Consider the following 17943-nt stretch of genomic DNA (forward strand, 5'->3'; position numbering starts at 1 on the left):
AGAACGTAACTCTCGCGATAAACGAGGGACCACTGTACTATAAAACTGTCTGTCTCTGAACTGTGGTTCAAGATTCTGGCACATCAGGATGCATAAAACTGTTTCAGTTAGTTAGTAAGTTAGTTTAATTGCAGGCTGTGATGTTCATGTGGGTTCATGCCCCCAAACCCAATTTTTGTATTAATCATTTGTAAACGTGTAAATAGAAATAAATAGCAAGATACCATTAGCAAACTCTTTGTTTATTCTCCCTTGATCAGTTATTTATTTTACTTTATTTCACGCCCTCTTGCAGAGGCACTTTGCCCCACCACTAGAGGCCCGCACTAGAGAACCACTAACTAAAATACTCTATTGTGTTTTATTGAAGATGGTTAACATTTGTTCTTTTATATCTCCATATCTGTAGATGCATTGCATCTTTAGCTAAATGTGACTATAAATCTTTTCAAGTGTGATTAGTGTGACGCGAGACATCGTTGAAAGGAGGCACGTGAAGGTTAAGCCTTAAATGTTGTCCAGTTGTTGATGATTAAACAGATGCTTGTACACGCAGATTATCAAAGGTCCAAGGTTTAGAAAAATGCTGAGCATATATATATGTGGGACAAAAGTAAAACAGCAGCCAGGAGTGTGTAGTCGAAATCTTGGCTGACAGTTTGGCTCTGTCATGATGGGAAGGTTCACAGCTGTAATAGTTGCCCTTCTGTTTTCATGCATCTCCAGCACATCAGGTAAGTGCACTGTATGATATATATATATAACAACATCATCAAGAAATGTGCGGTCTCTGGTTTTCAATCATGATGTAGTGAGTAGTAAATTTGCAACAACAGTTCTCACAAAAAAGCCTATATATTTTAAATGATACAACTTTACTATAACAAAATAATGTAAAACTGATTAAAATATTTCGTGAATCCATCATAATGTTCGATAATGAGCCAAATCAGCTGAATCAACACTTTAATCCACATGTTAGAGTGGAATATTTTGCCTAATCTTTCACACAAGACTCCACACCTGAGCTTCTGTCATTTATTTTGAACAGGACAAACATGTGAAAAGAACTGTGGGAAAAACTTGGACTCATGTTCATGCCACACTACATGCACATCTCTGGCGAACTGTTGTGTAGACTATAAAGAGTACTGCGTGGATATATCTCCATATTCTGGGTCTCTTTTTGGTGGCACAGATTTTATTATACTTGATGCAAGTTTCGAAACGGCTTCAGAGATTGAATGCAGGTAAGACATCTGTAGTTCTGTAGAGCTTATAAGTGGACACTGAGCTAACATTTTATTCATGTAAAATAACCGAATCCAATGGACTTTCATGGACAACTGTGTTATTTATGTTAACATTAAAGAGTTTAAATACAGATCAGAACCCTGCTAATCATTCTTTTATTATGGCAGGTTCAATGGCAACATTAGTACGGTGGGATATGTGGATGACGGAGGGACAGGCCATTGTATCTCCCCGCTGTTATATGAAACAGGATGGATTCCTTTTGAGATTTCATCAGACAATGGCACTACATTCACTAGAGCCGGAACTTGGCTTTCAGGTATAATACCCGCTAGATACTCTAATGAGTGTTATTAGAACCCATCATTTTCCATTTGATATGGAGATCACATTAACCATGATTTTTTGTGCTGTTGCAGTTCATACCGGTAAGCTAGATTCTAAGTTCAAGGCGATTCTGGACAACTCAACAAAATGGCAGTACTATGGCACACCTAATGTTGGAGGCACTCTTGAGATGACGTGGAATACCTCTTTAGTGAGAGCAGAAAAGGTCAATATAGAGCTTTGGGGATACAGGGAGACAGGTTGGTGAAGTTCTCTACATACACTTTATAGCTCACATGAGTTCGTTGACTGGAGAAATACATGATTTTAACCACAGTGTTTCTCTGTAGGAGAGCCCTATACAGAGTACTGGCTGGGTGAATGGCATTATTTATACTCTCTTGCAAAGGATCATCCTAACAATGGCTCCTTCAGCTTTTTGCCCAAACCAGCAGAGAACAGCTTTTCATCTTCGGAGCTCGGCTCTGTGCGCGTCAGCTCCAGCAGCCATCCTGACGGCATGTGGTACGTGCAAACACTCTCTGTGGTATATAGGCGACTGTTTTAGTGATTAAGGATTTTCATCGTCCAAAGATCAATATTTATTAGCATTTAGTGTTCCACTGTGTGGCGAATGGGGATAGGTTCCTTTCACCCTCCTTCTCTAAATGTAAAAAAGCCTCTAGTCTTTGGTGTGTGCTTTCTGATATTTCTAAAGTAATGAATACACATATTTTGTTTGATTATACACAAAAGAAATTATACATGGATATAAATTTCACCTCTGCCAAAAGAATGCCCTAAATCCTACAAGTTCAAGCCTGAAAAATATTTAAGTCTAAAAATTTAATTTCTACATGTAATATCTCTTTTACAATTGAGGTATACAAAAAGTTCCGTTGGTTATGCTCAGGAATGTCCAGGCAGCGTGGACCGAGGATCACGCTCTGGCGTGGCATCTGGAGGAGAATTTCAGGAAGGACTCAGCAGGCTGGGCCCTGGATAAATGTCTGGCATGGGACGAGCTGGAAAATCAGCTGCCCAACTTCCTCAGTGAGATCATAGACTGCCCCTGCACGCTGGCTCAAGCGAGAGCAGACACAGGCAGGTTTCATGTAAGTGAGAGAAGCAGAAAATAAAAACTTGGTTGCACATATTTGTAACAGCAATGCAAAAACGGTACTTTTTAAGTCTAACTGCTAAGGAAGAAGGGAACAACTACAGACAGTAAAAAGGAAGCACAATGGAGAACGCATGAGAACCTAACAGACAAAACAAAGAACACAGTCAAACTGAGGCTATAAATACACACGAGGTAACGGGCTAAGTGGAAACGGGAGGGAAACTAAACACAGCAAAACACAGTTAAGGTAAATAACAGGCAGGAAGTAAAACCAGAAACAATGCATGGGAAACAAAGTAAAACATGGGAATAAATAGAAACACTGAACACAAATTAACTGAACACTGGACAAAGAGATGAAGAGAGACACTGGAAAAAAAAAAACCTCATGCATAGAAGCTGGAACTAAAAAAAGCCTAAAAAATATATTTGGGATTTAGGGGACTGAGAGATCATCAGCAGTTTAGATTTCTAATGCAGAAACTAAACGTGTATAATTACTTCACATGTCTATGATGATTATCAGTAGCTGTTATCGTTTGTAAATGGTCATTGCTTATCAGTTTATGAAGGTCTCTCTTAATTATTTATGAGAACATGAAAGCTGAACATTTCAGATGTTATTGCCTCACAAATAAGGATGTTATAATATAATCAAAAATTTGTATGGTTTTATTGTTCATGGAATAATTAAGCTTCTGGACTGGGTTACAACACCTCTACCCATCATCCACAGCACTTGCTATTTTCAAACGGGAAGCTGATCTCCTTACTTCAGGTTGCACAATAGAAAGTTATTCACAAACTGCAACATAACATCTCCATTTTTTCAACAATAAGCCGGACATGGGATATGTTTTCAAAGTTACAGTGAACACGTGATCACAGTGAATTGCACATTTGGCTGCCAGGTCACAGACATTTTATCTTTCTCCTCAGACTGACTATGGGTGTGATATAGAGAAAGGGAGTGTGTGCACCTACCATCCTGGGAGTGTTCACTGTGTGAGGGCTATACAAGCCAGGTGAGTCTTCTGGTTAGAGTGGTGCCCAGAGTTCAAGTATTTTAAACCCCACATATGCATTCGAATTAGGAAAATACGTAGCATATGTGCAGAATAAAGTTTTTTTTTTCATTTTAAAGTATTTGTTTTAAGTTAAAACAAATCATATAACAAAATAGGGCTCATGTTTTCACTTGTTTATTCTTATATTTGGGCTGATAGTGAGCAGTAGTACACTTTGTACTTTCATTACCATATATCCACTTACTGTCAGGGCGCTGCAGTTAAACATCATGCATTACACCAGTTAAGTTTTGATGTAGGTACTAACCATAGCCCATAACCCATAACTATAACTAACTAGCTAAATGACTAACTATAGTCCTACTCAATAAATGCACAACAGTTGGGGTGACTGTGGCTCAGGGGGTTAGGAAGCGCATCTGTTGCCGGTTCGATCCCCGGGCTCTCTGTCCTGGTCATTGTGTCCTTGGGCAAGTCACTTTACCCTACCGCCTGGTTTTGGCCAGAGTGGCCAATGGCGCGATATGTCAGCCTCGCTTCTGTCAGTCTGCCCCAGGGCAGCTGTGGCTACAACCGTAGCTGCCTCCACCAGTGTGTGAGAGTGAATTCAGATTAATTCCAATTATGTTAATGAAACACACACATGTATATCATCCTCGCCAGATACAGTCAGTGTCATGCATTCCGAGAATATAATATTTTCTATTATATCCAGTCTAGACTATGTCTAGTCTTTGTGGCAAAATCTTTATTTATGATCGCACGCACACCTCTGTTGTACAGTAGCTTATTTTTGAGGTTACTTTATTGATAAAACATTGCAAACAAACTCCTACTCACTGTCTAACTTGCACTTGGTTTGTTTGAGTTGAGCTTTTGATTTTTCAACGTTGGATCAGTTTGTGTCGCTCCTATGCTCCTGTCTCATTAATTAGATTAGTGCAAAGTTTATTTCTGTTGGTTACATTTTTAAGATTGCACCTAAAAATACACAAAACGTTTTGTGTTTTGGCCTAAAAAGTGGTCATCATACTGTATGTATTAGAGAAACATAGTCTTGCATTTGGATTTATAAATACATATTTAGAAAATTCTCAGAATTTCCTTTTTAGCTTATTATTTATTCACGCATGTAAAAAAATGCCAACACTCTAGAAAAAAAGTCAGATATGTTAAAAACAGTATCATGCAGTATTATGTTCTTGTTATAAGCTTGTGCTGCCCACTAGAATGACTGTGGAGTCTTGTTTAAATTGGGTTTTTTTGCCTTTGGCTTTAACAGATTTTACTGACACTGTTTGGGAAATTTGTCCACAGTCCCAAGTACGGAGCAGGACAGCAGTGCTGCTATGACAGCACCGGCGCTCAGGTCCTGACAGCAGACTCGATTGGGGGTAGTACTCCAGACCGAGCGCATGACTGGGGTTCACCTCCTTACAAGAAACCTCCTCGAATCCCTGGACAGTCTCACTGGATATACGATGTCCTCAGCTTCTATTACTGCTGCCTCTGGTCTGACAACTGCCATTACTACTTCAAACACCGGCCCTCCAGTGACTGCAGGCGTTACAAATCCCCCCAGTCAGGTGAGTTAGCCCTGGTATTACAGCGTGTTTCACAGGATTAGTTTTTAATGTCTTTATTTTTGTTGTGTGTTTAATGTCAGCTGTGGTCTTTGGAGACCCTCACTTCATAACATTTGACGGCACTAGCTACTCCTTCAATGGCAAAGGGGAATACACTTTGGTGACATCAGTGGAAAAGCAGCTGACAATCCAAGGCAGAACAGAGCCTGTGACGGGTGAGCCAGTGAACTTTAACACTACCACTGTGAACAATGCTCCACAAATGCTGTCACTGAAGAAAGAAAACTATTACAGCAGTTTATTTACCTGATTATACCACTATTAGAAACAACCAACGCCACAAAGCTGTCATCTGTTGCTATGAGAGAAGCGTCCTCTGACATCATCGAGGTACGGCTGGTCAGTGGTAACAGTGACCTCGAAGTGCTGCTCAACCAGAAAACGCTCTCATTTACTGAGCAGACCTGGATGGACTTATACGGTGAGAAACTGATTAATCTTATTCCTCACGATGAAACAAACTGGTTTTATTTGGAACCCTTATTAAAAACTGTATTCACTCCGAACATTTTCTTTGGAAGTGAGTGTACTTGTGGGCTCTCGTACTCTTGTAACATTGTGTTTTCTATTGTGCAGCTGATTTTACTTTCAATATCAGTTTGCTAAAAACCCAGTTTTACGCTTTCTTCTGTAAAGATTTGAATTCACAGGTTTCACACGGCGAAATCAAAAAGTTCATACTTGTGTGGAGAAAAAACATCGGCTTCTGTGTCGAAGGCCTTGAGGCCTTGCGTGTACAGCTATGACACTGACTATTATTATGAAGGAGCATGAGGTCTAGAGCCTGACCAGGAGCATCTTCCTTATTATTTCAACATGTACAAGTTTGCGAACAGTGAAACTGCTCCCCATCAGTGCTGACCTCTTCTGCAACGTCTTGACATATGAAGGACAACAGCCAGCCCAAATGTCCTCCACTGTGAGGCAAGCCATTGTGGAGATCTGCAAATGTGCAGTGGCTCGCAGTGCATTGAAACAGCAACGCCAACACAATATTTGCTCAGTAGATGTCCTTTAAAACTCATGTGACTCCTCTATGAATTTCATTTTGAACGGTTGGTGTTTGCATGGAGTGACTTAAATGTAAGAGGCTCAAGGCAACCACCTCGAACGGGATAACAGCCATATACTTATACCAGGTGCTGTCTTATATATTATATAAGTAAAGGCTGAGTACTTCTTCCAACACTGCAGAAATCTATAAAGCACTGTTTTAATGGCACAACCTGTCTTTTATTCTCTCGTAGGTGCATTTCTGTTTTCTCCTACGTCTACAAATGTGACTGTGATGTTTCCCTCTGGAGCCGGGGTGGAAGTCAGACACAGAGAGGGAACCATGACAACCACTGTGCTCCTGCCAGAGGATTTTAAAGACACCACTCTTGGACTTTTGGGAAAGATGAATGGTGATGCCAAAGATGACCTTGTTTTCAGCAATGGGAGTGTTGTGCAGAACTCCAGCAATCCAGAGGAGCTGTTCAGCTTTGGGGCCAGCTGTAAGAAATCGCTAAACCTTTACATCACTAATTTGCGGGAAAACTGCTATTGTTACTTAATTTTTCTGAAGGAAGGGTAACAGTTGGCAAATCTAAGATTTGAGGTGGTTGAAAGACAGAACAGCACTGGTACAGGGATAGAGTGGTTTTCATTGTCGCCTCACAGAATGGAGTCCTGTGCAGGGTTTCCTCTGGGTACTCCAGTTCCTCCCAAAGATATGCATGTTAACGGGTGAATCTGTCCAAGTTGCACCCATGCTCTCAGCCTGTGACAGCGAGACCTTTCCACTGTGATATAATGTGATATAAACATAAACATAAGACCTGAACATATCTTCCAGGTCTGATAAGTGTGATCAGTGTCGAAGTGCTTTAAACTTGCCACAAGGGGGCAATAGCTGTGGTTACAACGATACTTCCTGCCCCTGTAGAAGAATGTGGAGATGCAGCTGTAAACACTTTCCTGAGAAGTTTATTGACCCAGTCAGTTTTTGTTAGGCAGGAGTGTAGAGTGCAATGCTAGCTTTCATGAAAACAGCAGAAAGCTTGGTTAGCAAAGTGCATCGCACATAGACAGATACTGACAAAGTAATATAAAAATAAAACTCTGAAATTTCAATCAAGGAAACTGGAACACAGACTTCTTTAACCGTCGGTTAGTGCAGTCAACTAGACACCAACCCTAACGTTTATGTCATTATTTAAAAGAAATCATCCCTGTTGCTTTGATGGCAAAATTAGGCAAAAAGACTAACCTCAAGTGGTCATCCAAGGAACTGCAGTTTTGTGGTAGGTGGTGGTTGGTTTCATTTTTAATCCTCAAAAGATGTCACATGAATTAAATCCATCAGTTTTTTTGTGATAATCTCCTCTGTCAGGGGTTGTGTCTGCTTTAATACTAAGAGCATGTTTTTCTATGATATTTGTGGTGGGAAATGAAAGTAAAGCTCTGTTTTTGTCTTACAGGGGCAATAGCCAATGAGTCTGCCTTGTTCACCTATGATTCAGAATACTTGTTGGAAACATATTACCGTGTCCCCAGACATGACACCAGTTTTATTCCAGTGTTTTTGGTTCCTGAGAGTCCAGATGATCCACTCGCCAATCAGGCAGCAACGATATGCTCCGGAGGAGGCTCTCAATTCTGTAGGTATGAGTGAAAACTTTGATTAGCCTTCTATTATTATAATAACAAACTGAATGTAAGTGTAATGTTTTTATGAAGCATATCTGCTTCAGATATGTCAGTAAATGTTAAACGGTTAAATAAATGTGTGCTAATTTTGCACATAAAGTTTAATTCGGCTACTAACACACTGATGATGTCACACGTACAGTGCATCTATTATATTATCCTCCACTGGGTGTGAAAACTACACATTGATTGTCTGCCACACACAGGAATACATGAGAAATACTGAGTAGCGTTCTGGGAAATAATATGGTATATGGCACAACTTGTTAAAAGACATAAAATCTCATTTTCTGATCTTTGCTTATGTACTGTAGGTATGACATCCTGGTAGGTCGTAGTCCAGGAATCGGAAATGCTACGAGAATGTCTTTCCAGAGTCATGTTTCTCTTGTAGAGGATCTAAAACCAGGTAAAAAGCTTTAAAAATTATCCAAAAGATATTCCATTGATTATTATGTACCACTTGGTATGACATTGTCATACTTTGCAGTATTATCCTGTGGGTGGCTTTCACCACCTGATAACGGGAAAAAGGAGGGAACCACCTACTTACAAGGAGCTAAGGTGCGGCTTTCCTGCAATGAGGGCTACAATCTCAAAGGATCAGCAGTGCGACTATGCCAGGCCGACGGCCAGTGGTCTGGAGAGGAGACACGCTGCGTGGCTTCCAGTATGGACACATCATGACATCAATAAATGATGAAATCAATAAATAGCGAGATTTTGATCTTCAGAAATCAACACATGATTGGTGACAAATGTGTCCGTCTTTGAGCAGGAGTGTGAAATGCACAAAAATATCATCAAATGACTTTCATACAAGCGTGTCAAATTGTAAAAACAAAGATTTAGCACGAGGATGGATCTGATCAATCATATTACATGCCTAATTTTTAAAATTGCATCACTGGAAAAATACCTCAGAAGAAGTAGCAGCACTCTTACCTTTTTTTTTTTTTTCTTTTCTTTTTTTTCTTTACCACGGGCCTCCTTTTCATTACTTATTTACTTATTTAGTAGTTACAAACATGCAGTGCAAAGAGATGTTAAGAGACGTGCATCTTCTTACTTCTTCAACTGTAATATATTGCCGGTATTTCTTGTTTGGATTTGTACTATAAACCTTGCGAATAAGCAAAAAAAAAGCTCAGCTTCAGCGCTCACACTTGCCCTGTAACTTCCCAAGGAAATATTGAAGGCTTTTAATTGTTACTCATAGGATTAGACATTCAAGATGTGCATTTATCAGCACCCAGTTCAATCAGATAATATGCAGGCAATGACCTAAATTTGATGAAAAACAGAAGTCTTCACAGAAAAGGCCGAATCAAAGAATGGGAAAGATTGTGCATGCATCCCGCTCTCAAAGGAATGAGAACTAAACCGAAAACCTAAATTAACAGCCCAGTTTTTTTCATAGAAAAAGTAAAAGCATCACATCACGATCCTCTTAGAGATACCAGTTTGAATTTTTCTGGTCACAAAAATTAAATATCTGGAATTGATTTTCCACCATATCAGCCATCAAAGGGGAGGGTGATTCTCCTCATCTGTACAGCAGCAGATAGAATTTTTTTTAGAAGAAAAATAAAAGCTGAGGACGAGCAATAACTCTAGTAACAAAAGAGATTTCACTGAACTCATATAATGCCTGTCAGGAGATTATTTTCTAACCTACAAACTTTCAAGGGCCAAAGGTTTACCAAAGCCATTAGGATTTATTGTCAGGCTGTAGATCTTTCTATTGATAATGACGCATTTGGCCTGCTGATGTTCTTACATGAAAGGTCAGGGTACAGTCAGGATTTCTCATCTGTGACCTGCAAATGTCTGTAATAGCAATTTACAGAATGGTTGCTGAGATGCTTTTGTCTGAACAAAAAAGTAAAAACAACAACAATACAAAAAAGCAAAGTAGAAAAGTGAAGGAAATTTTGGCCAGTCTAGTGTTCAAGATCATCCTTTCATGCACCGTTGCATCATTTTCAGTGCCGTTGCTATTTTTAGATCTTTCCAAGAAGTCTCGTTGCACTTGATGTGTGCTGGAGAGGACAAAAAACAAACACACAAATATACAAAATCTGTACTGTGGACATGATACCCTCGTATAAGACTTGCACCCTTTTTTAAAAAAACATATAAAGATCATGTTTTCTACTTTATTTTTCAGCTAAATCAAACTCTGAATCATGTGATTCCTGTTTGATTCTTACACACTTAACAATCAATTCCCATTTTTTCCCCATTTGTCCTGGATAACTTGACTCAGTGGGAAAAGAGTCTGATTTAAATCTGTGCCTTCAGGTAATACCGCAGGGATTGTGGCTGGGTCAGTCATCGGAGCGCTGACGCTAATTGTGATCATAACAGTAATCGTGCTCCACTCCAGAAAACGTAAAAGGTACAGTAAGATATTACTTAATCTTATTAGTGGATGAATAAAGTGATGATATGCACTCATTTTATCAGGATTATGTTATAGTACCTGTTGCTGAGTGAAAGTTGAGTTAACTTTTATTTTGTATCCCTTTCAATTTCAGAAAAGATGAACACTCAGCAGAAACGGAGAGTCATTAGAGCTTAGGGGAGAATCCACAATGACACAGCTATAAATGTAGATTAAACATTAATCTAGCTAAACAGGTAATGGGTAAAACATTAATCTAGAAATGGAAGAGGCTATGTCTATTTATTAACAATGTCCAAGACCAAGTCGACTGCATGTGAACTGTTAATACTATAACTGCTAGCTTCTATATACTTCCAGCCTCCTGTCTACACTAATAAGTTGACTGCTGTTGTCATGATTCTGACTCCCAGGTATTTCAGGCAGAGCTGGACACACCAGGCTCCTGTGCTGGCTAAGTTAAATTATGGTAAACAAAAGAAAACGTTTGATGTGTTAAACAAGTGTCTGCCCCCATATTTAAGGCTTGATTAGCAGCACGTAGTTGTGTAACACTATTTTTAAGCACTCCCAATAAGATAACTTCTCTTCATAGTCGCTGAGTTGCTTTTGTTGCCTTTTGTTAGGTTTGTTTAAACAGAACTGCGCACAGTATTTGAAGCAGGGCTGGATGGAGTTATGTGTGTCCCCCTTATGGATGTCAGGTCTCTCCTACTGCCATTGCAAACTTTGGACAATTTAAAGTTTGTCAGTCCTCGGGCGACCAACTCGTTGGACCCGGGGCTCCAACAGTTGCTTTGTCTGTTGATTAGCTGCTCCTGTGGGAACAGGTTCCTCTGCACAGTTAGTATCTACATACAGTGCAACACATTTAACCTCCGTTTGTGTTGAAAAGTCAAACTGTGTTGCTTTTCTTTTGGGTTTTGTATTGTTTTAATGAAGTCATTCAGTAAAATACAGCACCCAGTTTATTAGATAAACTGATGAACTCCAGCAAACTGCTCCTTGCCACTGCCTAAACACTCCTCTTATGTCAAAAACTAATATAAATATTTGAACTATTGTGTATTTAGAGAAGAAAACGCTGCACTTTCTTGGTTGTGTATTTCTTAAATGTTAATAAATGCTCTTATACAGTTGGCTATTGTGTTGTTTTTTTTTTTGTTTGTTTTTAAACTGTATTAAAATATAATATGAGAGGGTGAATCTTATTCCTGAATCAAACTAACCACAGTTTTTTGGCACACACACATATGACTCAGACCCAACATCACATTGTTACTGTGAGTTTCTGAGCCTTTTGCAGTGCTGTACATTTACACTGGTATGGGGAAAATAATATTATAACATGTTAAGAGCAACTACATCCAAGACGTGGCATCTTACAGCTCAGGTGTATGCCTAAGAATGATTATATTTAGTCCTGATTGTTTTAGTCATACCTATATGACAGCCTCGCCTCTGTCAGTCTGCCCCAGGGCAGCTGTGGCTACAACTGTAGCTGCCTCCACCAGTGTATGAATGTGAAAGTGAATGAATAGTGGTATTGTAAAGCGCTTTAGGTGCCTTGAAAAGCGCTATATAAATCCAATCCATTATTATTATTATTATATATGAGTACTAATAATAACTTTCTGTATTTATTCTCAGATGATCCATAAATGTAATGTCAACTTTCCAGTCCTTAAAATACACTTTAACTGCCCTTTGGGGGATAATTTGACTTCTTGCTCTTAAAAGATTTCAGATATTTCCTCATTAATAAATTCATTAGTAAAGTTCCACCTCAGATGCCTGGTTGATTTATGAATCTCAAGCTCGGTTCATTATTTGTTCAGCATATCACCCTTGTTGCTCAGATTCATCTGTGCATGTGAAATTCCTCACAACCACTCCACTGCGTCAGTCTCTCAGTCTGTCGCTTTGTCCTGGCTGTAAACACGTCTTTAGTTTGTGGTAAACAACAGTTTGTCCCACACGTTTATCGCGTTATTGTTCTCGATTTGATCTCATCTTTTCAAGTCAATCTTGGGTTCAGAAAGTGAACGTAACACTGTTGTTTACTGTGTTACTCTGAATGTACGTGCTGTTCCCTCACGCAACCCAAGGCTGTAGTTTCTTTGGACAAAGAGCACCAGTATGTGACAAGACTGCAGAGGCCTCTGCTGAATAACCTTGCTTCCAGAGTCATTCACCAACAACTTGCCACAGACACTCCAGAGATATAAATACAAATGATTAGCATTATCCCCTCCATGTCCCGGGCAACAGAGGAGTAACTCCCAGCTCATCTCATAAATCATTCTCATCCTTTAGATCACTCTTACTGCCACGCAAGTGTTAAAATGATCCACCCAGGTATTTAAAGTGTGAGACTGGACCATGCAGATGCCAAAGAACGCCTTTCCTTGGACCTCCTGCACACTTTCTGTTAGGCAATAAAAATACAGCTGCTCTGTTGTTTGGATCTTGGTGATCAGACGAGACTTGTTTGTCACAGTGGAGTGAAACTCTTTGCAGACCGGTTCCTTCATATTGATCTGATTTTCTAGGATATGGGTGAAGAAAATAAAATATTATCCCGTCCAATTTTCCGCCGAGATGTGGAATGGGATCCTTTTCCAAACTGGACACAGCCGAGCCGTATCTTTGCTCAGGATTTTGGTCTTCCACCCTTCCTGGAGCCCGGTGATCTGGACTGGCTAGACTGGGCGAAGAAGAGACTGGCATCTTTCTCATGGCCAGGGTACACACAAAGTCCCCTTCTCCCCCCATTTATTGGTATGCGACCCACAGACCAGAAGGGATTGAGACAACTGACAAGTGGAGTATCAGAGATCCAAACAGGGCCAAACAGCTGGAAGATTAATCTGGATGTTAATCACTTCTCGCCTGAAGAGATCACAATCACAACCAAAGAGGGCTATTTACAAATATCAGGTAGTGTCAGTTTTTTTGATCATAAGATAGATTTATGATGAAATACATGATGAAAAGTGTAAAAAACACTTTTGTTTGCTTGTTTTTCATTTCAAGGAACCCACGAAGAAAGACAGGATGAGCATGGACTGGTTTCAAGGTGCTTCACTCGTAAATACAAGTAGGTTGTCAGAGAACACTATAAGTCATTTCTATTTATCTTTTCTTGGAAATTGGGAAATAGCTGTAGTGATTTGCTAATCAATCAATCAAGCCTTTATTTGTCACATGCAATGTTACACGTGCATGTTACCTGCAGTGAAAATTTGACCCCTTCCGACCATAAATGCATTACATCACATTGGGAAGACAGATCGGAAACAGGTAGGATGGTAAGAAAAACAATGAAATACAATACATGAGGGGAGACAAGGAGAAAAAGAACTCCTCTCAGACTGAGCTCCTACAGGAGAGCAGTTTGAGAACAGAAAAAACCCCACACCTCAGCACAGAGAAGCACGTGAAACTTCATATCTTCACACCATAAAAACACGTGCGTATCGGGTATGGAGTTTGCCGATGTGGACAACAGCCCCATTAAAACATGCATGCAAACATTAAGTATATAAGAGTTTTCCGTTCAGAGTTTTTATCATTGAATGAGCTTGGAAGTCAATATTTAGTATGACTACCTTTATCTGTCTACACAGTTTGAAGCTTTCTGAGAATTTCTATAAGCAGTTTTAAGGAACAGTTCTCCAGGCTTCTTGAAGGACATTCAAAGCTCTTCTTTGGATGTTGGCTGCCTTTTGTTCTCTTCTCTGTTAACATGAGTCCACACTGCTTCAATAACATTTAGGTCCGGGCTCTGGTGAACACGCAAATCAACAGAAGGATCAGTTGCACCCATTAGGTCCTACGTTTCGTCTTCGCTGGATTTTCCCCGTTTCTTAAGGACATCATTTTCAGATACCGGTCTTCTGCTTTAGACGGTGTTTTATGCTTGCCACTTCTTCTTTTGTCCTCCGGTTTTTCAATTTCCTCAACTTTTTTAAGGACACACTACACACTATAGGCTGAGATATACCAGCTTAACAAAGGAAAAACTTTGAAAGACCTTCAGAAACTATTGGATGGTTATTGCTCAAGATCACTTTCAGAAATCTGATTCCTTGGAAGGAACATATAAAGAAATGAGGGGTGGCACAATACTTTTAAACAGTATGTATAGCTTACAGAAGGTGAGGATATCAACACATACACAGATTCTGCAGCAATAATAGAGTTCATTGATATATATATATAGGTTGTAATCTATTTAATTAGTATCTCAAAATGTGTTAAACATATATATGTTACAAATACACTGTTCTGTTAGTTGCTTACCAACTTTCTTTTCATTTCATTAAGGTTGCCACAGGGGGTTGACTTGCAGCAGATCAGTTCATCCCTGTCTGCAGATGGAGTCCTGTCTGTAGAGGCCCCCGTGCCAGGGACATCAAGCAGCATCCCAGGCAATGAGATTGTCATACCAGTTCAGATCAGACAGAAGCAGGATGAACAAAAGTGAAACCACTGAGCAGAGCTTGATGTAGCTCAGGTTATGTGTAGCAACTTTTGCAGCACTGACCTAAAGAGAAAACGTAATTGTTCTAGCATTGCAAATTTACTAACCAGGCTGGTTTATTTCCACTAGAGAACATTTCATACTGTTCAACATAATAATGTGACACTTCATATGTTTTCAGATCAAGATTAGATTTATGAGTTTGACCTGAAACTTGATATGATGGTTTCTTGACGAAGCAGCATTATAAAGCTGTCCTGATATCACATAATCCCTAACAAATGAAAATAACAAACAAACATCATCCTCTGTTCATAAATGCATTCTTACTTTGGCAGATTGCAGGATTAAGAGAAATCAGTTTAATCTGTAGTAGCTGTGCTTCTTAAGGTATGCAGAAAATTCTTGTCAAACAGTCCACAAGAGGGCATTGAAGTTCTACTTAGAGTCACATTAGGGAATTTATTTCCTCCTCATGAGACTTCTTTCATCATGTAGAGATTTATAAACAGCTCTTCTCTAAGACCACCTATTCAGGGTACACCTTCCAGGTTAGAAGCTTGTTGCACAGTATTCGTTTTTAAAAAGATTTATAATACATACATAAAATAACGAGCAAAAGCTACAAATAAAAAAATAAAATAAAGCTATTCACCAACACTAAATGGAAAAAGTGATGTGTAATGTTGCTTTTCTTCTCCAGTCCATTTAAGATAGGGCCATGCCAACTTAGGGTGAGTCAGGCTCCCCCAAACGTAGCCAAGATTTGTCTGCTATCTGGGACTCTTACGGCAATGTGATGGCTCGGTGTGTGCAATTTGTGAGGCAATCTGTAGGGACATCCCCTAGCTCATACTGTGGGAGGACAGACTTACTTCTCTTTAATGGTCTACAGACCAAAAGGTTCATAGGAGACGAGCAGTGTTGCTCATAGACTCCATTTAAAATTCTCCATCAGTTCACAGCCTTCAGAGCTCGGCAATAATAGATCCCGACAACACGTGTGGTCATTGTCATGTTCTTGGTGATGTTGAGCTTGCTACAATAAATATTTCTGCACACATTTGGGTGTGACTTTTTTTCCTGAGTAAGAGTTGCACAACACAGTGGCAGTTTCATCTTGACTTGAAAGTGTCTAAAAAAGTCTGTCCCCATGCTGAAGTCAAGGGTGACATCTACTGTTGAAACAGAATACTACATGACAAATGTTTGGGGTGAAAAAACAGAAGGCACAGTGAAAGTACGAGATTTTGACATTTTTGTGAGCGTCATTTGATCAGTAGAAAGCGGCAAAGCAAGTGTCACAAAGAAACAGATGAATGGCAGTCAGCATGCTTTTTCTGAAATAGAAAATACTGTTAATTATGTACTTAAGATACAAATTGTGAAAAGAACTGTACATTTACTAGCATTTACTACCAATGTGTAAAGCCAGTTCAAAACTAGAGAAAGTCAACATTTAAAAAATAAAATTGAAATCGGCTGCCACTCATATTTGTTTTTACCATTTTTTTAAATACTTGAGTTTGGTTTCTGGCATGATTGTCTGTTAACTCCATCATGAGCATTATTGGAGGGAAGGGTAGATCCTGGGATTTACCCAGTGTTAATGCTAACATGTAGCTAATTTGGTAACAAAGTGCATGCGTAATTCAAATATTAAATATGATGCTAACTTTAGAAAAAACAAGCTAAAAACAAAATGTACTAACAGTTGAAACAAATCAGCCAAATCTTTGGGGTCTTTTACCAATAAACTCTAAAAGTTGTTTCAGCTGCTCCCTTGTCATAGGCATGCTTGATTTGGCAGTTTTACACCGGATGTCCTTCCTGACGCAACCCGTTTGGAGTTTCCAAAGTGGAAGTAAACTATTGACCTTTTGCTTTCTAAGCAAATTTATCAACCACTAAACCACTGGAAGCATCTGCAAATGAACAGGAAAAAATGTCTCTCATCTTTCACTTCTTTCACACATGGCAGCCACACCCCTAACAGTGCATAATGCTAGCTAGCTTGATTAGCAAAGTGCATTCATAAACTGTATGGTTACAATGCACAGACACATTAGTGTTTAACAGGCTTATAAAAAGTAAAAACTTCCTGGATGGTCTGTAGCATATATCAAGCCCTAGTATTAGTATAAAGGTCATAACGCCTGCCAGTGTTAGGGCACGTGTCAGTCATTTGTTTTAACCATTTCTTTATTGTTTTTTCAGACCTAGAAGATAAAGGTACGCAAAACCAACTGAACAATGGTCGGAGGCTCACATATAAACTAGGATACATTATTACTTGAATTAAAAGTGTTCATAGTACAACTGTTATTGTTAATATGCAGGACCAAAAAGGATTCAATATAACTTTGCGATTAGACTGATAATTGGTAAGCAAATTTTCTGAAAGACACCTGCTCTATCTACATCTGCTGTATTTCTAAGTGTATCCCTTTAGCCACCTATTGAATATTGGAGGTGTCTCAGACTTCCAGGATTGTATCAGAATTTTGTTGGTGGCTGACAGAATGATAAGAAAATTACTTCAAAAAGTCTGTCCGTTAGGCTGAACAAACGGCTGAGATAAGGTTCCTAGATTGGTTGAAGATTTCAGACACATAGTTAAAGTGATCATCTCCACACTCTCTATCACCAGCCTTAGAGTTGTTATGAGGGGAAAACTACTCACAGAGGCCAAAACTGATTTCTTTACCAGGTGGTAATCATGCCTTTAAATGCTCTAAAGTTGAATATTTTAACACGGGAGCCCATGGTCGACTCACTTCTGGAGCCAGCCTCCAGTGGCCACTAGCGGAACTGCAGTTTCTGGCGCCTCTTCTCTAGAAGGTTGCCCCTTCAGCACCACGGAGAGGGACCCCCACCCACCCCCAAATCTATGCCCTCTGTCTCCCTCCAGCATCCACATGGAGTACTGGCAGGAATAATAGCACCCATCAGTGTTTTTCGTTATTCTACCTATACTGCAA

The 17943-nt window shown here is 39.5% G+C and overlaps 2 protein-coding genes across 2 annotated transcripts; both read left to right on the forward strand.

The window, feature by feature from the left end:
* The first annotated feature begins 607 nt into the window (after positions 1-607).
* On the forward strand, positions 608-11612 carry LOC102310879 (sushi domain-containing protein 2). The gene is made up of 16 exons (XM_005934685.2): positions 608-734; positions 1052-1250; positions 1422-1573; positions 1674-1841; positions 1932-2106; positions 2495-2696; positions 3644-3729; positions 5050-5318; positions 5399-5533; positions 5644-5799; positions 6626-6874; positions 7841-8024; positions 8384-8478; positions 8560-8739; positions 10374-10470; positions 10610-11612. Exons 1-16 carry the CDS (start codon positions 671-673, stop codon positions 10644-10646), a joined length of 2448 nt encoding a protein of 815 aa, XP_005934747.1. The 5' UTR covers positions 608-670; the 3' UTR covers positions 10647-11612.
* A 1102-nt stretch (positions 11613-12714) lies between these two features.
* On the forward strand, positions 12715-16025 carry LOC102311302 (heat shock protein beta-1). The gene is made up of 3 exons (XM_005934686.3): positions 12715-13416; positions 13513-13576; positions 14806-16025. The coding sequence occupies exons 1-3, from the start codon at positions 13032-13034 to the stop codon at positions 14963-14965; spliced, it is 609 nt and encodes a 202-aa protein (XP_005934748.1). The 5' UTR covers positions 12715-13031; the 3' UTR covers positions 14966-16025.
* Positions 16026-17943: the final 1918 nt, after the last annotated feature.

This window comes from Haplochromis burtoni, unplaced genomic scaffold (genome assembly GCF_018398535.1).
Source record: "Haplochromis burtoni strain Fernald_Lab_line unplaced genomic scaffold, NCSU_Asbu1 Contig_182, whole genome shotgun sequence".
Classification (NCBI taxonomy): domain Eukaryota; kingdom Metazoa; phylum Chordata; class Actinopteri; order Cichliformes; family Cichlidae; genus Haplochromis; species Haplochromis burtoni.